The sequence below is a fragment of the Chenopodium quinoa genome, unplaced genomic scaffold (genome assembly GCF_001683475.1).
Source record: "Chenopodium quinoa cultivar QQ74 unplaced genomic scaffold, ASM168347v1, whole genome shotgun sequence".
NCBI classification, from domain to species: Eukaryota; Viridiplantae; Streptophyta; class Magnoliopsida; order Caryophyllales; family Amaranthaceae; genus Chenopodium; species Chenopodium quinoa.
Window position 1 is genome coordinate 5,148,086 of NW_018743920.1, and position 25,334 is coordinate 5,173,419.

At 32.2% G+C, this 25,334-nt stretch overlaps 3 protein-coding genes and 1 pseudogene across 3 annotated transcripts; 3 read left to right on the top strand and 1 right to left on the bottom strand.

Annotated features, from left to right (window-relative positions):
- Positions 1 to 1,086: 1,086 nt before the first annotated feature.
- Positions 1,087 to 2,094, bottom strand: LOC110687621 (annotated as a pseudogene).
- A 2,741-nt stretch (positions 2,095 to 4,835) lies between these two features.
- Positions 4,836 to 8,278, top strand: LOC110687622 (E3 ubiquitin-protein ligase SPL2-like). Its single transcript, XM_021864260.1, has 6 exons — positions 4,836 to 5,520; positions 5,861 to 5,947; positions 6,735 to 6,887; positions 7,271 to 7,407; positions 7,513 to 7,656; positions 7,989 to 8,278. The coding sequence occupies exons 1-6, from the start codon at positions 5,176 to 5,178 to the stop codon at positions 7,999 to 8,001; spliced, it is 879 nt and encodes a 292-aa protein (XP_021719952.1). The 5' UTR covers positions 4,836 to 5,175; the 3' UTR covers positions 8,002 to 8,278.
- Positions 8,279 to 13,679: 5,401 nt separating this feature from the next.
- On the top strand, positions 13,680 to 17,088 carry LOC110687623 (growth-regulating factor 5-like). Its single transcript, XM_021864261.1, has 3 exons — positions 13,680 to 14,754; positions 15,615 to 16,113; positions 16,708 to 17,088. Exons 1-3 carry the CDS (start codon positions 14,553 to 14,555, stop codon positions 16,715 to 16,717), a joined length of 711 nt encoding a protein of 236 aa, XP_021719953.1. The 5' UTR covers positions 13,680 to 14,552; the 3' UTR covers positions 16,718 to 17,088.
- A 1,841-nt stretch (positions 17,089 to 18,929) lies between these two features.
- LOC110688091 (transcription factor bHLH47-like) lies at positions 18,930 to 22,103 on the top strand. Its single transcript, XM_021864769.1, has 5 exons — positions 18,930 to 19,157; positions 19,684 to 19,819; positions 20,518 to 20,636; positions 20,731 to 20,858; positions 21,501 to 22,103. The coding sequence occupies exons 2-5, from the start codon at positions 19,749 to 19,751 to the stop codon at positions 21,906 to 21,908; spliced, it is 726 nt and encodes a 241-aa protein (XP_021720461.1). The 5' UTR covers positions 18,930 to 19,157; positions 19,684 to 19,748; the 3' UTR covers positions 21,909 to 22,103.
- The last annotated feature ends 3,231 nt before the right edge of the window (positions 22,104 to 25,334 follow it).

The window sequence follows — 25,334 nt, forward strand, 5'->3', positions numbered from 1 at the left end:
ATGCAAAATAGGCTATAATATAAAAATAGCCTATTTTTATATTAAACCCTATTTTGCATCATTAACTTCAATTTCCCATAATGAATTTTGATATAATATAAAAATGAGGCAACTCATGTGGAATAAACAAATGCAATGCATATAGAAAAATAAAATAATAAGGCAAAATTCATTAAAACTACAATTGAGAAAGAAAAAAAAAATTATTGTTGATTAATTGAGTTGAAAATATTTAAAGGAATACATTATATTACATTAATAATGCATATTATTCCCAATAAAACTATACAATCTAGTGACTATATGACTAAAGACTTATTTATAAATGTCTTCTAATAAACATCAAAACATTAATCAAACAACAAACTAAAATCTACAGTAAAACTATTGGCACAACATACATGTAAATATATAAATTACAAATTAAATAATATATCATCTTTATATCCAATAAAATAAATTCAATGGAAATAAATACTACTTAGATCATTAAAGGCAGTAACAATCAATAATTAGGCAACACTAACCTATATTATTAGTAGTACATTTTCTATTTATGGATTGATGCTCTACGTGATATCGTTGCTCTTTGTATTATATAAAAATGTGTTTGAAAGCTATCCAATAATTCTAGTTTGATCATTGTTTGTTTATTGCCTTAAAATTTTATTTGTCGATGATAGTTATTTATCCAAAAAAAAAAAGAAAAAAAAAAGAAACACAAGAATATGTCACTTGTCACTATGTCCGACGTATTTTTGTAAAATGCAACTTATTTATGAATGTCGAATGTGATAAAATTATTATCTCAATAAAGTGTTTCAGCAAAAGATATTAACTTTTTTTTAATAATGTAATAACAAAAAATTGATTAATATTTTACATTTTTGAATTAGACATATAATATAGTTGTTGAACACAACTTTTATTTTATGGTCATATCTAATAATCCATAAATCTAAGGAAAAATTGTGAGGAAGGTCATTTTAAGTGGTCGACCTTGTGAGGAAGGTCCTTTTATAAAAAAAGTGGCACAAAAGGTCATTTTATGGCGTTCGGGTTGTGAGGAGGGTCCTTTTAAGTGGTCGACCTTGTGAGGAAGGTCCTTTTATAAAAAAAGTGGCACAAAAGGTCATTTTATGGCGTTCGGGTTGTGAGGAGGGTCCTTTGACCAAACTCCGGCGTTGACCTCTGTTTTCCGGCCAAAAAAAGTCACGTGCTGTGCACGTGACCACTTAAATCAACTTTTTTTTTTCTTTTCTTTCCTCTTCATCTTCTTCCTCCCTTCAATGCCTGCAACTTAGAGTGATCGTAACCCAACACCCACAAATGCCAACCCATACCCAAACAAATTGATAAGGGTAACAGTATCCTTAATCACAGACCACGAAAACGCAATCAACAACCAATCTTTATCAACCCCAGCAACATTCATAGTCAAAGCCGATGTCTTCCCAACAAGCAAGAACACAGCAAAATTCAAAGCAAAAGCACTAACAGAATTCGTCCCAAATATAAACCAATCTAGATGAAAATTCGACGGATCCCTTAGAATTGGGTACTCTACAATCATCCAAGGAATTGATAGAAACACCAAACAACAAGGGATGATTGTTAACAAGATTTGAATCATTACCAATCTAGTAGCTTCAAATGCAACTGCCCCCAATTGTAGGGTTACACCCCAAGCATCAAATTTCGCCTCACCATAAGCAGCAATTGCAACCCCAAATGAAATCGACATCATATTCGCCATCGTTTCGCCTCGAAAGCTCTCCTTCTTAAACATGACTCCAATTGAATACACACCAACAGGCATCAAAGCCTTCAACATTTGAATGAATGAATGAAACACTCAAATAGATGTAAGCCGAATTTGAAAGCCACAATGAAAATGCATATAGAGCGCCAATTGGAACATTTAATGAATGATTTGAAAGGGAGAAAGGGCGGGGGAAAGGGATGGGGTTCCTGTTGCCGGAGGTGGAGGTGTGGTGGGCAGAGGTCTGGCCAGAAATGCCATTCATGGAGAAGAAGATGAAGAGGAAAGAAAAGGAAAAAAAAAAAAAGTTGGTTTAAGTGGTGACGTGCACAACACGTGACTTTTTTTGGCCGGAAAACGGAGGTCAACGCCGGAGTTTGGTTAAAGGACCCTTCTCACAGCCCAAATGCCATAAAAGGACCTTTTGTGCCACCTTTTTTTTTTTATAAAAGGACCTTCCTCACAAGGTCGACCACTTAAAAGAACCTTCCTCACAATTTTTCCTAAGTCTAATAAACAAAATAAAAAGGAATTTGAAAAAAAAAATTAAAGTGATGTTTTAAAGTAATTTCTTTAATATCAATTACTTCGATATGAATCAATTTTATTATTACTTTTCGGTAAAAACTCAATAATACTCGTTTAAAAGATAATTAAAAAAAGAGCTGGAAAATTATTTTAGGTAAATGTGCATGGAAAATTTTAGAACACAATAAAAAGAAATACATTTTATATAGAGATAATATATAAGTTTGGAATAATATTATTATAACTTTATTATAAAAATATTCCAAAAATAAAATATTTTTTGCTAAAAGGGGAGGGGAGTTTTGGAAGGAAAAAACAGCACCAGAGTGTGACACATGATTATTATTGATTAAGTTGTTACTTATTAAGCTTACTATGATAGTCAAGCCACCCTAAATTCATGTTTACTTGAGTCATTAAGATCTCTCGTTTGAACCCTAGATCTTCAGCGATGCAACTTTGGTATCCTATGTTGATTACTTTAGCATTTATTTAATCCATATAAGTATATAACACAATATTTGTTATACCATCGTCTAACTTTATGTTTTGTTTCTTTGAAAGATAGTATACATGTGGAAGTTAAGTCTGTCTCTATATTAGCATGTCTAAAATCACCATATTCTACTATACTTGAAATTTCGTTAATTAAAATAACCCGGCCTGTAAAATGCTCAATCTTCTCCTCCCACAGGTTCCCTTCATCATTGCAAAGAACACAACATCAATACCATGCAGCAAATATGTCGTGATTAACTTAGAGGATACCGATCTTGATCAAATTCCTCTACCAAAAGTCTCTTCTGATAAGAAAGAAATTTTTACTCAGAGTGGCAATAATGTAAGTAGTTGTACCAAGTTATATACAGTAATTATTTTTCATCATTAATTTAATCTAAATAAGTATATTTGTAATCTTCCAATATAATATCTTGGAGAGTGAGGATAGCTCAAGAGGTTAGAGCTTCCCTCCCGATTTCAAGAAACTATGGAATCAATTCGATCTCATCATCTATTTGCCCCTGTGGCTCTCTAAACACCAAAAATAAACAATTTAATCTTGATTATTATTTGATAATACATTTATACACGCACTGACAGTACGTACATATATTGCATTGTCGCGTGTTAGAGGGGTTTAAGCTACAAGTTGATGAGATTACTGAAGAAAAAATCCTTCCCGTGGGTAATGTTATTACTGCTGTTGGCATCTTCAGCTTGGAAAATGGGGTTCCAAATATTAAGCCTTATAAAGGACTCCTTATTTTCTGTAAGCAAATTTTCAACTCTCTTTTTTTTTTTTCCAGATATGTAATGAAATTAAAACAGCTTATTTTCAATCTTGTACTGTAGTACAACCAAGAGCAAGAGGGAGTTGGTTGCAGAATTATCTGCTAAGTTAGAGAACGCAACAGACTGGTCGGATTATTGCTCAGATGAATTAGCTGGTTTCGCCCTTGGTGTTCTTATAGCAGGCATTACCTTATGGTATTATTTTCTTCTCTAATGACTCTACATCAGTGGTGGTTATGAGCATGTACAGGGTGGTCGATCGCACAGGGCCATTTTTAGTGTTAATATTTGTAGCCCCACCTCTGCTCTACATATAGTTGGATACATTCATGTATTACCATGCATGTTCGGCAAATTTAGCTGTTAATATAACATACGATCATTTCTGATCTAGTATGATCTGACCTGGTCACCTAGATTAGTACAGTTTGAATGAGTACTCCTCTCTGTTTCATAATGTTAATTTCATATTATGTTGGTTAATGCCGTGTGATTTTGTACTTCGTATTAACTAGAGCCGTACCTCTACACGGGATATGTTATTCTCGAAAGAAAAACAACATAAGTGAAATGTTGGTAGTTATAATATAGATATTATACGAAGTATGGAGTAATATAAGTATATGATTGATTATTAATTTTTATTGGTTCAACTTTGTGTTATATAGGGCATCAAGTATTCAAAGTGAACAGAGGATTTTGCATGCTTGACAGCAACCATATACCAAGTACGGAGTATATAATTAAGGGACAATTTTAGTTACCATACTACTTGTATTATTCTACTAATCTTATTTAGCATACTTTTTCATTATGAGAGATTAGACGGTTAATGCTTTTTTTTTTCTTCTTAATATCAATAAGAGTATGATTAGCAGAGAGCCAGAGAATACTTGTAAGATTTTAACTTTATGGTTGATGCTTTATTAATTTATTTATGTGATTATGTCCATATATAAATCAACATTCATATGAAATTATTGGTTGTTTCCGCACTATTTGCTTCATCAATCACCAATTCACCACTACTTAATGTTTTGGTGTATGGTATCATCCCCATTTCCCTTTGTCTAACTCATCACTTCTCACCTATCACGAGTTTTTAATTATAAGAGGTTGTGAGTTGTGACTTGTGAGTTGTGTGTTATCAATGTTTTTCTAATAGAAAATGTAAGAATTTGTATTTTTCACATTTCTAGTCTTCTCTAAATCTGTCAATTCGGGTCAACAGGTCGGGTTCGGATCAAATTTAGGGTTGTTTGGTTCGAGTGGTTTGAGTTGCTTGAATCATTACAAATTATGAAAAATTGGGTCAATTGGGTCGGGTCGGGTCGGGTCGGGTTCTCTCTTAGGATATATATATTTAACTATATCCCATGAAAATTATATCTTGGATAAATAAGAGTGAAAATTAAAAAAGATAATAAAGAAAACATATAATCGTATATCTTATCAACTATATTTCCTATATTTTCTCAATTTCTTGACTAAAAAGTTAGCTAAACTGACCATCACTTCTCCCTTCCTCCAAAACCCTCCTTAATATTTCATTTTTCGTTGTTTTCCATACAAAATAACACAAAACAAGAACAATGTCAGTGATATTATCAACCATCTCGTCGGCTGCCCTAGCCTATTTTGCATCATTAGAAAAGGCTAAGACTCAGCAAGCTTATGACACAGTCGAAACCCTTCGCGGTATACCGGAATATCATGTGTCCGGGTTACAAACACTCATAAGCAGTCTTCCTCACCATGATATCAAAAAAATTGTCTTCCTTCGCGGTGTTGTTTTGCCGAGTTCCTTAGTTAAAAATTTAACTAGTGGTGGAGATGCGTCTGATACGGCCCAAGGTGTACCGGAGTCATCGGTAGAAATTCTTCACTCCCCTAAGACCCATCAGCAGCAAGCTGTTGTGGTTGAGAGAAGTATCATTGTGAGTATGACCTTCCTAGTTTCTTTCTTGGATAAATATATCATTGATAGTTTCACTAGGTTTTTATGTTAGGGTTGTTATTATATTTCTTAATCTTTATAAATTATGTTATGAATTTTAATTTTATTTTCTTAATAGATTGTTGGAACTTGTTAAAGTTTAATGTTTTTTATTGTATGAGTGTATATTTTGACACAATATTCATGTGAATTATTAACTTCTTTATGTTTTGTACCTAGTAAGTTATTATGATCCTAATTGAAAATTAAACAATATTGACCATAATTTTTGTACTAATTCTTCAAATTTGACTGATTTGATTTTATTTTTTTTATTGAAGCACGGATACTATGAAAGATCTAATTTTTTGGGCTTCATCAACAAGAAACAAGAGGGAAAGAAAGTTGTCTCCAAGGCACGCAAACAGGTAATTGCCATTCTCATGATCTTCATATCGTATACTCATCACTCTTGGTTAACCAAGGGTATTTGCAAGTTAACTCAATTCTATTTTCGTCTTGACAATAGGCCTTCGAAAGCGAGTTGAGCAAAACTAAACCTAGCCCTAGTTTGTAGGATATCAAAACATTAGCAAACAGTCATTAACCTAGAATTGTAACTTATTTTGTTTGTTTTTTTTTTGTTTTCTTTTTTTTGGTCTTTACTCTTTAGGGAGCCACAAGAGCAAAGTGATGAGAATTGATCCCAAGATGTCTGAAAATTGGGAAGAAAGCTCTAACCAATTAAGCTATCCCTAACCATCAACTTATTTTGTTTGCGCTTATCATGACTCGAGTTCGATCAGCTCGAACTTGAGTTGTTACTTATTAAGCTTACTATGAAAACGAGTCAAGCTACCCTAAATTCATGTTTACTTGAGTCATTAAGATCTCTCATTTGAACCCTAATAAATTCATGCCTCGATCTTCACCAATACAACATTTATATCCTATGCTAATCACTATAGCATTTACTTAATCCATATAATATACTAGTAATATTTTTTATTCCGTCGTCTCACTTTATGTTTTATTTCTTGTAAAGATAGTATACATGTGGAAGTTAGGTCCGTCTCTATACTAAACATGTATACATACTGCTCTAAACTTGTGGTTTATTCTGTCTAAAATCACCGTACCATATCCTCCTATACTTCAAATTTCGTAAATTAGTATAAGCCGGCCTATTAAATGCTCAATCTTCTCCTCCCACAGGTTCCCTTCATCATTGCAGAGAACACAAATCACACTATATCAATACTAAGCAGCAAATACGTCGTGATCAACTTAGAGGATACCGATGTTCAAATTCCTCTACAAAAAGTCTCTTCTGATAAGAGAGAAATTTTTACTCACAGTGACAATAATGTAAGTAGTTGTACCAATGTTACATAATTATTTTTCATCATCAAATTAATCTAAATAACTATATTCATAATTCTATAATATAGTACTTCCTCCGTTTTTTTTAGTTGACACACTTTGACCGGCTTTTTATGATTTATAACTACGATAAAATATAGTCATGTGAGATGGCTGAATCATCTCAATGTAACTTTTATTATACACTTTTTATAATTTTACCATGTTGATAATTTTTACCATGTTGATAATTAGAGATATTAATCGTTAAAATTGTACATTGACAAACTTGATAAAAGAAAAGTGTCAACTAAAAAAACGAAGGTAGTATCTTGATTATTATTCGACAATATACATGTACGCATATGTTATATTGTCGCGTGTTACAGGGCTTTAAACTACAAGTTGATGAGATTACTGAAGAAAACATCCTTCCAGTGGGTGATGTTATTAGTGCTGTTGGCATTTTTAGCTTGGAAAATGGGGTTCCAAATATTAAGCCTTATAAAGGACTTCCTTATTTTCTGTAAGCAAAGTTTCAACTCTTTTTCCACGTTTTTTTTTTCTATGATATTAGTAAGAAATAAATGTAATGAAATCAAAATGGCTTATTTTCGATCTTGTACTGTAGTACATCCAAGAGCAAGGAGGAGTTGGTTGCGGAATTATCTGCTCAGTTAGAGAACGCAACAGACTGGTCGGAAACACTCTCGAATTGGTCAGTTGGTTTAGCTGGTTTTGCCATTGGTGCTCTTTTACTACGCATTGCCTTAAGGTATTATTGACTTCTCTACTGACTCTACATACAAATTGTACGAAGTATACAATCCCTAGAACTTATAGGAGTCATGTATGGTGTATTAGCATGTTCGGCAAATTTATTTGTTGAAATAATGATTGTTTGATTGTTTCTGATCTAGCTACTACCTAGATGGCTAGATTAGTGAGTACAATTGGAATTAGTACTAGGGTTGACGTTGGTTGAGTCCATCTGTTACATAATGTTAATTTCATATTATGTTGGTTATTGCTATGTACGTACAAATTGTGTTAATATGATTGATGATTTTTTTGTTTTGTTTTTTGGTTCAACTTTGTGTTATATAGGGCATCAAAGTGAACAGAGGATTTTGCATGCTTGATAGCAACACATACAAAGTACGGAGTATATATGAGAGACATCTTTAGTTATCATACTACTAATCTTATCTAGCATACTTTGTCATTATGAGAGATTAGACTATTAATTCTCTTTTTCTTCTTTATAAGATCAATAAAAGTATGAATAGCAGAGAGTACTTGTAAGATTTTAACTTTATGCATGGTTAATGCTTTTTTAATTTATTCATGTGATTAATTATGTCCATCTATATCAACATTCATATGTAATTATTAGTTGTTTCCACCCTATTTGCTTCATCAATCACAACTACTTAATTAAAAATGTATTGGTCTAACTCATCACTTCTCACCTCTCTCGAGTTTTAATTACGAGAGGTTGTGACTACAATGTTATAGTTCCGTGTATTTTCACATTTATTTTAGTCTTCTCCTTAAATGACCAATAATTTTTTGGCCAAAATCTGCCCGACCAATGGTCACCTTGAGACTTTAGTAGATGGCAAGTCTTGGTCTAAAGTGGAAACAAACAACTTGATACATAACAAGACAATGCAACAAATAGTGAAAGTGTGGGAGAGTGTAAAATAGGGTCGCTTGTAGATATCTAATAATAGGAGCATCTCGGGATAGCCTCTATTGAGATTCCTGGCGCAGCTGGGCCATCCTGGACTTGAACCAGAGACCTCGCCCGTGAACAACCCTGCTTCAATCTCTTCTTTTTTTCGGTCTTTCGAGCATTCCTGGGAAGTGAAAGAAGCAGATAGAGCAAAGGCCTTCTCTTTCCGTCCGCTAAAACTTCACAAGGGATCATGTGCATTTTAGTATCTATTGCATGTAGAAATACTTCGTATAAATGAAGGATTTATCGTTGCATTTCAACGAATATATTATGAGTACTAGTAAAACTAACTCAATAGCTAGTTCCTACCAAACTACTAGCTTCGTGTAATTAAAATGCCATACTTTTTCAATTTGTCATATTCACTCAATCATGATTCATCCAATATAGCCGTGCAATTGGAGTACTTAGCTAGAATAGCCGTGCATTACTATTATTACTTTATTGTACATGATGTTTTGTCCCAATATATACTTGGTAAAACTTGACCACGTCACATGGGAATACATACTAATTTACCGAAGCAAAGCAACTAGATCTGGGCATGGGCCGGGCCGTAGGCAGCACGGTAGTGACCCGGCCCGGCACAGCAAGAGGAACGAGGAGTGGGCCATGCCGTGAACAAAAAAATAAAATTCGGCATAAGCCCACAGACGGCACGAACTTTTTGCTTGTCAGCACGACCGTAGTAATAAACTATAAATAAAAATAAATATAATAGATTAATAATAAAAATAATAAAAAGAACCATAATAATATAAAGAACTATAAATAATATAAATATAATATAAATAAAAATAATAAAAATATTAAAATTAATTAATTAATAATAAAATTATTTAGTAATAATAAAAATAAAGGATTGGCCCACATCTCGGCGCGCCAAGCACGTGAGTCGTACCGTCCCGTGGGTTAGGGTGTGTAATTTGAACGCCTGGCATGGCCCGCTTTCACCTCGTCCCAACACGGCACGGCACGGCCCGACCCTTCCTCCAGCCCGAGGTGGCACGACCTTTCCTTCGGCCCAAGGTGGCACGACCCATGGCGGCGTTGCCCGGCTCGAATTCCAACTCTAAATTAAAAGCAAGAAGGGAGGGGGCATTTATTATCGGGTGCTAAGATGTTAAGAAATACACTTCTCCTTACCATTAAAAATAGTATATTAACTCGAAATATTTAGTGGAATGCTAAACGTCGCCCTCGAATCTCTAGGTAACGCCCACATTTATATCTAAAAAAAAATACGTTCCTACCCTTGTAATAAAACTAACCAAATTTACCTCAACTTCCCACTTTCACTCTCCACAAATATTTTGACTTTCCTCTCTAGTCTCTAGTGGTCACCAGACACCAACCATCAACGACCACCGATTAACCACCAACCACCGTAACTTACAAAATCGACCAAATAATTCCAATTTTGCAAAATCAATAATATTAATAATACTAACAATAATAAATAATAATGACAATACTAACAAAAACAATAATATTAATAATAATATTATTACTACTAACAATGGAAAGAAGGATTAGTGACGTTTGGTACTATTATAGCAGATGTTCTTCACTTGCTTTTTTGCTGCTCAAGTGTTAGCTTCTCAATTGTCAAAAGAACTGGAAACCAAGTAGCTCATTTTTTAGCTAAGTTGAGTAGTAATCATGAGGAAATGCGTATCTGGCTTAAAGATTATCCTCATGAATGTCATGAGGCTCTCGTAACTAATCTGGCTGCAAAACACCCATTTATTTCGCACAACCAGCCAGAATCTTCGATGAAAGTTGGTAATTTCTAGGCGTTTACATTAAACACCTAGAAATTACGAACTTCCATCGAAGATCCGAAATTTTTGGGCGTTTTCACCTAGAGATTTCGAAAAAATTGGGCGTTTCTACCCGTTTTAGAAAATAAAAAAATAAAAAAAATCCTTTTGACGCGTTGACATTCCTCCCCTTCTCCTTCCTCAGCATTTTCGTGAGATGGTGATGCGTAGATCTACACTTTTGAGATGTTTTTGTAGTGTAGGTGGTGGTGATATGTATGTAAAGGGAGGCGGTGATGGTGGTTGACCGGTGGTGAAAGTTGTTGGAGTGGAGTGAAGTGGGTGACGGTGAAAGTGGTTAAATTGGAGATGGTAGTTTTTGTTTATATATAAGGGTAAGTTCGTAAATTTAGTTTTATTTTACGGGCATTACCTGGAGATTTGAGGGCGATATTTAACAAAACTAGAATTGTAAGAAATACCAAAGAATTGAACCACATGCAACTTTGAGTATATTTAAATATTTAACACCTTTTCCTGTGTTTCAACCTTTTCCTGTGTTTCAAAAACATCTTGCAAATATAAGAAATTCTAATACTTCCTCCGTTTTTTTTATAGTTGTATACAACAGTTTAACTTTTACACTATTCATGTATTCTAATTTGACTAGATTTGATGATTTATAAATATGCAAAAATATATAGTCATGTGGAATTTTGTTAGATTCGTCTCGATTTGTATTATTTTAATATCAAATATTTATAATTTTTTATATTGGTAATTATAGATATTAACGATTGTAATCATGCATCGACAAGTGTGAAATAAGAAGTGTTGCAACTATATAAAGAAATAGAGGAAGTATATCCTTACACAACGCAAATATCACCTTATAGTCTTTTTCTAAGCTTGATTCTTATTCGATTATGTGGATAATTCACACAGCTTTTACGAAATACAATCCTACGATCCAATTGTTACCAAACGACGCGGATCGTTAGCAAAATCACAATTAAGGTGGGATCGTAGTAGGATCGGGTAGGATTATACGATCCCATCAATCCTACCCGATCGTACAAATCAACTAAATGGTGAGGAATTTTAGCCTAATTTATGGTAGGATCGAATAGGATCACGTAGGATTGTACGATGCACTAGATTTTTAGATATTTAGTATTCTAAATTATTTTTTGGGTTGTATTATCTTAATTATGGTTAATTTTTGCAAAATTATTGGTTTTAGCATCAATTTTACTCTGAATCACATGTAAAAAGTATTATTATTGTCTTTATCACCCCTTTTACAAGTTTTTGTGGAATCTTACAATCCTACGATCCAATTTTACCGATGCGATACTATCGCCTCTTTAAAATCCAGAGTATGATCCCGTTCCTGACAACTATGAAAATAACTATTATATGCATACATCTTGAATAAAAATTCTTTTATGACAATAATTAATTAAACCAAACCTAATTACAGATGAACCAAAACATAATTCATTTTACAGATATTCACAATTACTCTCAATCACATATCCAATATGTGAATAATATCGAACTTACTTTCCCAATGCAAAAGTGTATTGAAATGAATATTAAGCCATCTACCGACATAAACATGCGGTGACAAAACATACATGGTAGTATCGTGTCATATTGTACAATTCAGTATAATGTTGTGTACGATTTTTTTTGGTATTACTTTAACTTTGCATTTCATTTCAACCTCTTAATTTTTGGCTATGTTTTGATTAGAAGTGATTTTATATTACTAGCTCAATCATATTCATTGGTAAACAGCAACTATTTTTATTATTTTTGCATGTTGTTTTTTCTTATTTTAAATTAGTGATGGCAGAGCATCGAATCTAAAGAGATTGCAGAAGGAAATGCAAAGTTAGATAAGATGCGAAAGTATCCATTGTTTTGCTATATCAAAGTGGTAACCAACTAACCAAGTAGTACTACCAAGGACTAACCTTAGCTCCTTAGCTAGGTAAAGTCTTAAGGCGGTGCTATAAAAGTTGTGATAGAGTATAAAACCAATCTCGACACTCAGATTTTAAAGATTTTGATTAACTTAATCCTTAACATGAACAAAATCATAATTATGTCATGTGTTTGATTCTCATCCACTCCTCACTTTCGTCCAAAATGAAAAATTAACATAAAATATGAGGAAATTCAAGTTGTATCCACACTTCAAACCCAAAATAATAAGAAAATATATTTTTTATGTCATTTTGTTTGATGTATACTGAATTTGATGATCTGAACTGAACTTAAATGACGAATTTGCCACCTGGGCAGGCGAAGCCTTTACATCTCACAACTGGGGGTGGACACGTAGCGACAATTATAATGGGGGTGAGTCAGTGTGGTATATGCTCTATCTTCCAAGTGTAAGAGTGGTATAATGAGATTGGGAAGAAGTAAGCAAGAAAGAAAGAAAATGTACCAATAATGAATAATAATCTCTGGTGTTATTTTTCCTGAAACAAACATATCATTATCAGAAAGGGCACCCTTTTCTAAGTAGTCCCATGCAATTCTACAGTCCTGCTTTTGTTCCTTTTCTTCTTCTTACGTGAAAGTGATTTTTCTCACACCAACTATTGTCCTCCTTTCTCCATCCATTCATATATTCTGCATGTGTTTATTATTGTATGTAACCTAACATTTTTATTTGTGTCACTAAGTTGTCTTAAACATTTTGTGTTTGAAATTAATAATTACGTAAGATATATTTAATGTTCGGAAAAACAGCTATAAACTCGTATGTCATTACTTATATTAAGTGATCGATGGTGATTGAATGTAAGTGATCAAATGATCAAACTACGTGGTTCAGTATTGTTGTATGGAGTAGCTGACCTCTATTATGGAAACTAAGTACTTTGTATCATCCTAGATAACGTACAAGGTCCATCATCTATGTTACAAGTGGTACTGTGGTAGCATGCATAATTTATTAATTTGATATGGTAGGTTTATTTACTGGTTGTATTATTTTAAAACCATTGAACTTATTTGATTCTAGTTTATATATACTGCGTATATGTCAATAATATAATTCAATTCTACGTACTATCATTTAATTCAAAGTTATGTGTGTAATGTTATCATAAAACCATCATCAATCTAGATCTATATACTTGTATATATAAGTGTTATTATAGATTGTTTTTATAGTTTTGCTTGTTGCCTCCTTTCATTTAATTTGCACAATAACGTATGTAAACGTCGTACTTTCTGTACATTTGAGAAAAGCAATTTTAGAAGACAAGATAGGGGAGGAGAGGATAAGTATTGGAACATAAAAATAAAAATTATGAATAAAAAGTGAAGGGAATAAATTGTTGAGGTACCAGAGGCTTCTAGGTCTAGCTAGTTAGGGTAACGATTTTCATACGTGCTGTAAAGATATATTTACATGGATAAAAGGGACAATAACGAGTCGTAAAGACCTCGTCTTAAAGTGGAAATATCCAAAATGCCCTTCATATATACTTGTCCATATCTAAAATTGGTTTGTTAATCACTAGATAATAAGGGTAAGGAGCGGAACACATCACCACCTCACGAGCAGACAAGAACCACGACACCTCTTAGTATGAATGAATTGTTTTATTGTTTTAATTAAATACGGAGTAATTTTTACCTTAATAGTGAAGCATGAATTAAATTTACCTCTTTATCTACACGAAACATTTAATAAATATTTTAGCCTCTTCAAAAATAATTTTATAATTCCTCCCTTGCCACTAAACCTAATAATGGTACATGAAAAAAAATCATCATAAATAAAAGGAACAGACTGCAGAATGCAGACATCTTATATTTCTGAGGTCTAGTAGTACGCAGCCAGCCAGCCAGCTACATTGTACTAGTAACGTCAAATATTATTATTATTATTATTATTACATACATCTTCATAACAATTCATCATTTTCACAAAAATAATTTATGCAAAAAAAAAAGATAAAAAAGAAAAAGAAGAAACCAAATAATACTTTCTGCAAAAATTCCACTGATAAAAAAGAACTTTCAGAATTCATTCAGTCCCACTATTTATATGCTTCTCTCAAAAATAAGACTATATATCTTCAAAGTTCAAACTAAACTAGTGTATAAAATTCTCTCTCCTTTAGAAAAAAAGAAAAGATGATGATATCTGGAAGAAATAACCATAAATCTCATTTCCCTTTCACGGCAAGTCAATGGCAAGAATTAGAGCAGCAACTTCTTACTTTCAATTATATATTGTCAGGAATTCCTGTCCCACCTGAACTCTTCTCTGCTGTTATCAGAAACCCATTTACTTCCTCTTCTTCTGCCCTCTTCCCTAATCAACAATCTATTCCATGTAAGCTAGCTTTTTTCTTACCCTTTTATTCTCTGCATCTAATCTTGTTGTTTCGATAATAGGTCTGGTATATAACGGGTGCATGTATGTTTTTATACTACATTTGTCATCCCATATTTCATAGATAATATAGTATTTGGCGACTTTTATATTATTTGAGATGACTGAGTTTGATGTGTGTAAATATATTTTGAGGTTAAATAAGCTCGTTGGTTATTTATGTTTCTTATAGACGTGGTTAGACACAATATATTGGTTTAGTTGATGTTGGGGCTAAAAATAGGAAGTATCGCTTCACTTAAAAATCATTGTCACCAACCCTAATTAGGCTAAACATATTCTAGTTTATGTTTTTAATGTTTTGGTTTATATGTTTATGATTTGGGTCAACGTTTATTGGTGGTGGGCTCAATGTTAGTTGTTGTTCAATTGTGAAGGGTTATGGAGACAATCAAGGGTCATGCCTTGGCCTAGGCCAACATTGTTGTGTCATTTCACTACTCTTGTGGTACATACACTATTTTATGTCGATTATGGCCAATATTGAAGTATATACAATTGGGTTCAATATTAGAGATCAAAATTTAATCCAGTCAAACCTTATCTTCAATTGTTCATTGAATTCTTATGAAATTATTGTATGGGTGGATGGATAGAAGATAGGATAACGTGCATCTATCAGTGTGTGCAGCACATACATATATTACGTCGGTTACTGAAATCTATGCACTGGTGGGTATACGCACTCCATTCCACCCACCTAGATGCACAATTTAGTTTCCCCATGGGGATTAAACAGCCGGTAGCATTATTCAATTCGCTTAACCCATTTAATTTGTTGAAATCTTTGTGGCATGCAGTTGGATGGGGTTGTTTTCAAATGGGATATGGAAGAAAAATAGACCCAGAGCCAGGAAGATGTAGAAGAACAGATGGTAAAAAATGGAGGTGTTCAAAAGAAGCATGCTCAGATTCAAAGTACTGTGAGAAGCACATGCATAGAGGAAAGAACAAAACTAAGAAACAAGTTCAACAAGTTTTTTCCAATACAACACCAAAATCATCAACAAATGATCCAAGTTTTTCAACATCATCACCCAAAATTAATCTAAAAACTTGCATCCCAAATTCCCCTGCAATTTCTTGCTCAATTTCTCCATCTGATAATGATATAGCTGCAACTTATCCTTATATTATGGGTCAAAAAGCTCAAGCTCATTCTTATCAACCCACCACTTTTTACCCTTTTATGTCTCCTCAATCTGACTCTACTAATTTTACTCAGTCAACTCAAAATTTTACTGCTCCTCACTGGCTTTTGGATTCTGAGTCTTATGATCAGCCTAAGAAAGAAATGAGGTTTGACTCCAACTTATCTTCATTCTTGTACATTTGCTTCAAGTAGATAGGCCCTTTTCGCGTTTCTATGTTTGTTTTTATATATTAAAAGATTATTCCAAAAAAAAAAATTCAGATAAGTTATAATGAAACTAGTAAATTTGGATAGGTTGGGATTTTAGGTGGAAAGAACTCACCAGATTGATGGATAAACTTAACCAAATCCTTTCATTTTGATGGTGTTAGGGTGGCAAATTTATCTTGAGAGGTCACTAGGGCTAAAAATATTCATTTTTTTATGATTGTTTTCTCATGTGTGGTTATTAGTCACCTAGTAAAGATGATCTTTATTAGATTAAAAGTGAGTATTAGTGAAAAATAATTTTATACTACTTTGAATAATAGAACATATTGCTTCAAATTTTTGGACGCATTATTAACTTTTGTAACACACGCATAGTCCATATCGATATCTTAACTTTGAATAATTTTTGGACGCATTATTAACTTTGAATAATTTTATACTACTTTGAATATACAAGAATAATTAGTTTTTATTTTTGCAACATATTTTGATTATTTTGTGATTGTAAATATCGATATCTTATACTGCAGGTACTTGTAGATGAAAGAAGCAATTAGGGAAACAAATGGAGTCCATATCAAGATCTATTGTACGAAGACATCGAAGGGGAGGAAGAAATCAAAGATTTGGACTCATAAGCTATTCCATCACTTCCTAGGTGATTGTTCGTGACTAACTAACTAGAGATCGTGACTAATAATGAAAATCCTCATTTGATAAAGGAGGAAAAAAAAAGAGGACGAGTGATCATCTTTAGTTTATACGAAGTAATAACCTTATAAGCATGCATTACATGAACATGTTTTTGATCTTGTGGCACTGAACTTTCTTGTATGTAGATGACTAATGTTTTCGAACGGGCATATGAAGGGTTAAATGTAAGAGCAACCACTTTTAATGTTCCATTATCATATGTTTGTTAATAATCCTTGTACAATGATCTCGTGCGCGCCTTCATATAATTTCAATACCTATGGAGTACACAAGTTTAATTTGGTGTACATTATTGGGCACTAGTAGTGATTTGAAATCGCGATAATTTTGTACAGGTTTGATCATGTTCAAAATCTCTATTAGAATATAACTGCTTAGGTTTGTAAGTTGTAACATATCTATGCATAAACAAGAAATGCTATATTTTTTTTCTGTCAAAAAAAAAAAAAAAAATGCTATTTTTCCAATTTTCAACTACAATCCTTCATACTCTTAATACTATATAATCCTAGTCTCCTAGTACATACCTCATGCATTAGAATGGGTACATTTTAGCACTCTTAATACAATTGTATAAGTTTGGTTCGACATATTTCAAAAACTTTAGATTTGGCCCATTGAGTTGGGCTGAGCATCATGCTTTAAACTTTATATTCGACGGTTCGACCCATTGATTTGGACATGAGCATCATGGCCCCAAAATTACTAGACTTGTACCAAAGAATTTTAGGCCAATGCTCTCTTGTTAAGGAATGCATGCATCTTGTTTGTATCCAGTGTTGTGCAAATTTAATACTACTAGTATTATTTGTTTTACTTTCAGGCCACAAACTAGGAGAGCCTTAGACATCACCAAAAAACCAATAAGGAGATTATTAGTCGTATAAAGTGTTTAACTTTCTCGTCCTTTCTCAACATGAGACACTTACATGTGTTGTTTGAAAAGTTTATACTTCAACATATACCCTCAATTTATATGTATACATGCACAAAAAACCATGTTAACTTTATATTTCAAAACGTTGACTAGACAAATACGAAATAACACCTTAAAGCCCTATACTTTTTTATTTAATCTATGGTTAATGACAAGGCATCATTTCTATTTGACAATCCAAAATCTTTTCATGTTACTAATGCCTCACTATATAAATATAATATTTTTAAGCTCCAAAGTAGCACTCATATTACATACAAATTGAAGTATTATGATCCAAAATAAGGTTGATCATGTCATTACACTAACAAATTAAATATCTCAAACTTGATATTTATAAAATATAATAAAATTTTAAATTGCTAAATAATTTGCGCCATGCATAATTTAAGTATTTTCTTTTTGGTTGACTTTAAAAATTTATACTTTAATTTTATTTATTTATTTATTTTTATTTTTTTACCTTTATCAACCACATTGTGTCTAGCAAGAACCACTATAAAAAAATCAACTTACCTAGAAAATTATACTTGTAACTATTTTTCCATATGATATACTCCCATTGTTCCTATTTTTTTTTTTTTTTTTTTTGCACCATTGCAAATAATTGTGTCAAACTTTAAAAAATTTGACCGTAAATTTTCATAATTCTATATGAGATAATATAGTCGAGTGGGGCTTTGTTGGATTTATCTCGTTGTATATTTTATTAATATCAAATTATTATAATTTTTACGCATATAAAAATAGAGTTATTTACATTTTAAGACGCGTCTTAAAAACCGTAAAAAGTCAAATGAGGCAGTTTTTTTTTTTTTCATCAACAAATAACATTTTAAGAAAACTACCAAATAAAATATTTGTTTCGTATAATATTATTATTGCTCTATCCACCAAACAATTTTAGAATTGGAAACCTTTTGAGGTGAATAAAAATTTGTGACAAAAGTTGTCCTTTTCTAAGACTTATGGAGAACACACGAAATATGACAAGCACACTTTTAAAATGGTGGATTGCGTGGTGTTGAAATTACACGTTGGATTTCAGGCATTATGCATGACCAAGGCGTGTGTTTGGCGTATTACATTCTACTAGTGGGAGGTTGCCCAATTTCACGTGGAACTATGCAATCACAAATTTTAGTATTTCCTTTTATAATTTGGAAATTTATTTCCCATCAAACTTCCCCAAAATTAAACAATAAAAAAGTTGATGCACTTCTACACAATTCCTACAATTTAATCCCCCTTCAATTTCATTTTTGGAGGAGCAAGAAAAGATCAACCCCACCAATTGGTTGCTTGTTCTTTGTTGAAATTGAATTCAAGGTAAATTTGAATTTTAACTAGCTGGGTTTGCAAATTTGTTGGGTATTTGAATTGGGTTTTGATTTTTTATGTTCAAAGATTGGATTTTTTTTTAGTTTTATTCTGGTGATTTGATTTTTATTCTCGTGGTGTTATTGTTTAATTTGTGGGTAATTGAGGGATTTTATGTTTGAATTGAATGATTGGAAAGCAATTAATTACGAATAGAGTATATAATTTGATGTTTATGTGTTTATTTTTCTTGGATTTGTCTAGTTTTTAAAATTGTAGTTCGGATTAATTGAGCTGTGTTGATTGACCATCAAAAATTTGCAAATTTTTGATGCGTTTCTTAACTGAAGTTGCAAGATTATGCTAAATTATACTGCGTGATTATTTGGTTGTATGTTCAAATTTTTGGTAATTGCTACTTCAAGCTTTTAGTACATGGAATTGAAGCCAGATATTGATAAAGATTATATTTTGATCAATTGAATCTTTATTGACTAAATTTGAAATTTGGGTTGAAATTGGTTTTGTTTCTCAGGGTAGAAAACTTTCAGCAAACCCTAAAACTAAAGGGGAAGGTTGGTAATTGGTGACTAGAAACAAATGGGCTCGGATGTTATCGATGATCCCGTTGTTAATGAGGAAAGCGATGTTCCGGAGGATGTAGTGGATGAGTAAGTAATCTGATTGAGCTTATGATAGTATGGTAGAAAATATTTTGCAGTATTATGTTTTTGTTGATTATATGGTTATTGATTGTGCATAATACAGAGTAGTTTTTACCATTTCTTTTATATTTCGGGCGAAAAAGAGGGTCGTACTTATCTTTGTATGAGCTTTACAAGTTTACAACTATGTTTCCTGGATTGCTATAACATCATGGGTTTTTTTTAGTATTATGTAGTGGTTCATTTCATGAAAGATTTGTCTTTTGGGGGACTAAATGCCCAGCTCATACTAGATATCATTGCCACTTACTAATTAAAACTGAGATTGGGTAGTCTTGTTCTGTTCAAGTGCAAACGGTGCGTGAATAATGCGATGTTTTTAGAGAACAGGAAAGGTAGACATGTAATCAGGAAGATAAAATAGATGGTGGAGCATGTATACAATATGTAACAATTACAATGGAAAACTTAATAGAGAGAAGAGTTATTATCACGAAAATTGAGACTTCAATATTCTTTCCAAGTTTGCTTGGCTTATGAATTACCTTAATTAAAACCAGATTAGAAGGCTTGATTATGCTTGAGTTTGCATGGTTTATGAACAAGCTCCTACCTCCTATCCATTTCAATTTATTTGAGTTGTATGGGAATTTCATTTGTGATTAAAGCATGTTTTTACTTAAAAGTGGTTGTTTTATTTGCAGTCCTCACTCCAAAAAAAGAAAGCGCGGTAAATTACCAAAAAAAATTATGAAAGCAGAGAGAGAAAGATTGAAGCGTGAACAACTAAATGTGCTTTTCGATAAACTGGCTGGTGTTCTTGGTAATTTCACTTTCTGGCTTTGTTGGACTCATCAACATAGATATTAGTCCTGTTATACTTTAGGTTTAAGACTCATTCTTAAAAATCCATGCAGATTTAAACCAAGAGAACAACGGGAAAGCCTGTGTACTGAACGAGACAATTAAGCTCATGAAATATATGGTTTCTCATATTCAAAGCCTCAGAAAGGAGAATGCAACTCTGCTGTCAGAGTCTCAATATGTAAGCTCTTCAACCTCTACCCATTGTGCTTAATATTTGCTAGGGTTGAAGATCATGATATTAGGCATGCTATTTTAGCAATGATTCTGGCCTTTATCTTTGATGCTTGAAATGGATTTGTATATGATGCATCCACTTTTTTATATCTGGTTTAAACTTTTTTTCAAAATGTGATGTAATTTCAAACAAGAAAGTCAATGACCTCGCTTATATGCTCATCCTAACATCTGTTAGTCCTGGGATAAACAGATACTTTTATGTAAAGGGAGACAATTGTTTGAACTTTGAAGTGATTGCAGAAACTTAAAATGTTTGAGTGCTGATAGCTCTTCTCTGCCTTTCCTGTTGGTATCAGATTGATTGCCTGAACTTAGGAATAAGGGATAACATATAGGAAATCATTCTTTAACCAAAATTGCAAAGCTACATTCTCCGAACGATTGGTAGTACTTGATGTGGCCGTTGTACTGTTTATGCATATCATCTATGTCTGCTGTGTGCTGTTAATACTAATTTTAGTGGAAAAAACCTATCTGGATGCTTGCTATGACTCAGCAACTATATCTGAATGACTACTTTGGCTTTGCGATCTTCCCCTCTTTCCATAAACAGTATTCCCTGACGTCTTTCTTGTCTGGCTAGATGACAGCAGAGAAGAATGAGCTTAAAGAAGAGAATTCTGCACTTGAAGTGCAGATAAGGAAAATGCAAAATGACGTAGAAGAGAAGCTAGGCCAATCTAAGCCTGACCTGAACGCAAGCCCCCCTCTTGAATGTTGGCATGGAGAAACGCCTTCACATTTCATGGAAGGCCAGCTACCACCACTGGTGACCACTGATCCATCTTCACAGCAACAACCAATTCTTGGCCCACTTTATGTTATTCCAATCAATCCTGACCTGCAGACTTTTCAAAAGGCTGATGCAGCTTCTAATTTACCCAGAACTGTGAGCAAACCTCATGCTAGGTATCCCACACCAGCTGACTCATGGCCATTGCAGCTGTTGTCGAAGCAAGCGGAGACGATAATAGGACAGACAACATCATAGATTGCACTTGGTATAGTAAAATTAGCAGACAGACAACTTGGTGGACTCGACTTCAATTCCCTCACTGATTAGAGTATATAGCTACGTAAGGAATGCAAGTAATCCATGTATTAGCTTATGTCACTATATTCAGTCTCATATTTGTAAATCAATGGAGTTCCTAGCATTTATAGCAATATTAGTTCTTCATGTACATGCTTACTAGCTTCTTTCATAGGTCAATTCTTCTCAATTGCTTTTTCAATAATCAAATCAAGATTTTCCAAAAGTTTATGAATCATAAGATTCATAAGCTCTTGCATACACTTGACAGTGTGCATTGTGCGGTGCCGGGCCCACCTGGAGCACGAAACGGCCCAGCACGAGCAATGGACGATGCTTTCTATGTGTTACGCTGTGGGTTGTATGTTTGGGTTGGAAACTTGGAACCTACTAATCTAGAAGCACTGGACCCATGACATAAATTTGGGCAAAAATTGCCTCATGGCAAGCACGAGGGGCACAAACCCGTGTTACCATTTCACAATTTTTACTTTTTTTAGGTGTTGGGTTTCACAAGTGACTTCATTTAGTCCATTTAGGCCAAGGAGACTTATAACCTGATTATAAGGGATTAAGGGGTGCAAAGTCGTGGGTCAAACACATGACTTAGGCCTCGTTCACTTCATTTAATATTTTTGAAGAACTGAAATTAATTTTACTCAATTGAAATTATTTTTGCTGAACTTAAATTATTTTTGCTGAACTTAAATTATTTTTAATGAACTGAAATTATTTATATTGATTCTCTATTATATTTCTTCTTTAGAATTACTGATTTTTACTGAACTGAAATTATTTTTTACTGAACTGAAATTAGTTTTACTAAACTGAAATTATTTTTACTGAAATTATTTTTACTAAACATTATTGTTTTAAGGTGAACTAAACAGGGCCTTAGACGGTTCAAGCTACTAAAGGGCTCCCGGGAGGGCCGAAAAGCACCTTAATGCCTAACTTTTTTAGGCCCAAAAATGTTCTTTGAATGTTAAATTCAAAGGTTATAGTACTCGAAATTGAACCGGTTTTTGAAATTTCGGGCTCAACTAATGGTGGGGGATGCACCCTAAGGTTAAATAATGTTGTTTAGATCCATAAATAGCCATTGGTTAGCCACTAATTGATCACATATTTGAGGACTCAACCTTGTTACCTCAAGATTACAAGGTGAACTCCTCACCAACTACACCAAGCCTTAGTTGGGAGTTATGTTTTTAGATTGGATAGCACATAATTGGTTTATTGAGGATTATTGTGTCATAATTGACATAATTTGGCCTATTTACGTTATTCTTCTTATTTTCTTTAGCTAGTTCTCAATGGTTTTTTCACGAGCTCGTCTTTATAGTTCATTGTTAATGCAAATGGCAATGAAAAAATGTACATAAATTGATTAATTAAGAATATCATCCTTAACCTTTAATATTCTTTTGATATGTCTAATTTTCCTAAAATAAAGTACATTTAGTTAATATCAAATAACCTATACTAAAAGCAAACCTACAATGACACTTGTCACGATGTCATTAAAATATTTCCCGCCACTTTTATTATTTCTTTATTTAATTATTATTTATATAAATATAAGTATAGAAAATAAATAGATATATTTTATTTTAATTAACAAAATAACTAATAGTTTAATATATTTTATATATGTGTGATTCTATTACATAATATTATCAATCATAAGATTCTATTACATAATATGCGTGATTAACTATGGATATAAATCTTATGATTGACGCAATATATATATATATATATATATATATATATATATATATATATATATATATATATATATATATATATATATATATATATATATATATATATATTTTTAGAAAGGAGACGCAATATCTTGGCTAGTGTTTAATGCGTTGCTTATTTCTAAGTGTAATTGATTCTATTATATACATAATATTATCAATCATAAGATTCTATCAATAACTATATACTAAAAGCGAAATCAGAAATGACACATTTTATCTCATGGTTAAAAAATTTCCCGCCTATTTTACTTTCCGCTTTTACGCAGATTCTTTAAGGAAATTATTTTATAATAATCCAAAATATCTTTCTTCCAATTAAAATTAATTCTCCATATAAACACAACTAATATATTTTTACATATACGTAGTATTTTATATTAGGTATTTTTAAAAAATAAATAAATAAAAGTATATTAGGTAAATATTATAAAACAATACTGCTCTATATTATCTTAGTTTTCGATATTATTATTAGCTTTTTTTTCTTCCAACTTTGTTACTTTTGCAATAATGTTTAATTCAATTAAAAATAAAATCATTTTGTTAACACACATATATATACACTTTATTTTCTACTCTTAATAATCGTATTAATAATAACACAGGCGCGGTTACTATCCATAGAATTTATTTTTACAAGAAAACCTCATAGGCCCCCTTTTTTTAAAAATAATAAAAAAAAATAAACAATAAAAAAAAAAATCAAGTCTAAGTGTCACTAATCTTGACATAGATAAAGCTAGGTATAAAATTAAAGTTATATTTATTTTTGAATTAGTATGGTGAGTATAATTTTTTATAAAATTCAATACAATAACTCTTTACGAGTATAAAATCTATTAACAACCGTGCAATGCACGGGAGTTAAACTAGTTTGTTACTAAAGAAATTCCAATCTATTAACTATTACTAAAACAAAACATTGCTAACATCATCAATCTTGAAATTATCCTACATGTCATTTTCTCATTAAATTTTTTCCCTCCAATTTTATGTGTGATGTCATCAATTATTAGCAATTTTTTATTTTTTTTTTTATTTTTAATCTACACTTTTGACATCAATGCATAAGTATCTATATAAAATTCAATTAACCAAATTTATCTCCTAAATTATAGTTTCACATACCTAATTTAATTTGAATTGATGTTTGATTGTGGTTTCAATTTTTTTTACTTTCCTTAAATGTAAATTAATTTCATATTTAATTCTAATCTTCATATACAATATAATGCAACTGAACAGTAATTATTATAAGAAATAGTAATTCTAACCGTGCATCGCACAAGCATAACCTAGTTTGTTTCCATTCAAAAATGTCGTTAAATCTTTTGCTATGAAAAACAGTCGGAGTTCCCTTCTCATAAACTTCGCAAAATATATAATAGGGTTTATCCCAGCTCAATTAGCATCATTTGATGAATCCTCGTAGTGATGCTCATAAGGATGACATATTTTTCCTTGTGATAAGTTTAATTTAAATAAAGGAAAAATTAACAACAATAATCCCAACTATTGTGTGTCTTCTCATTATAATCCCAACTATATTTTAACCCAAAATAATCCCAATTATTGGAGCAATCTTCTCAAAATAATCTTGCTTATTTCTTTA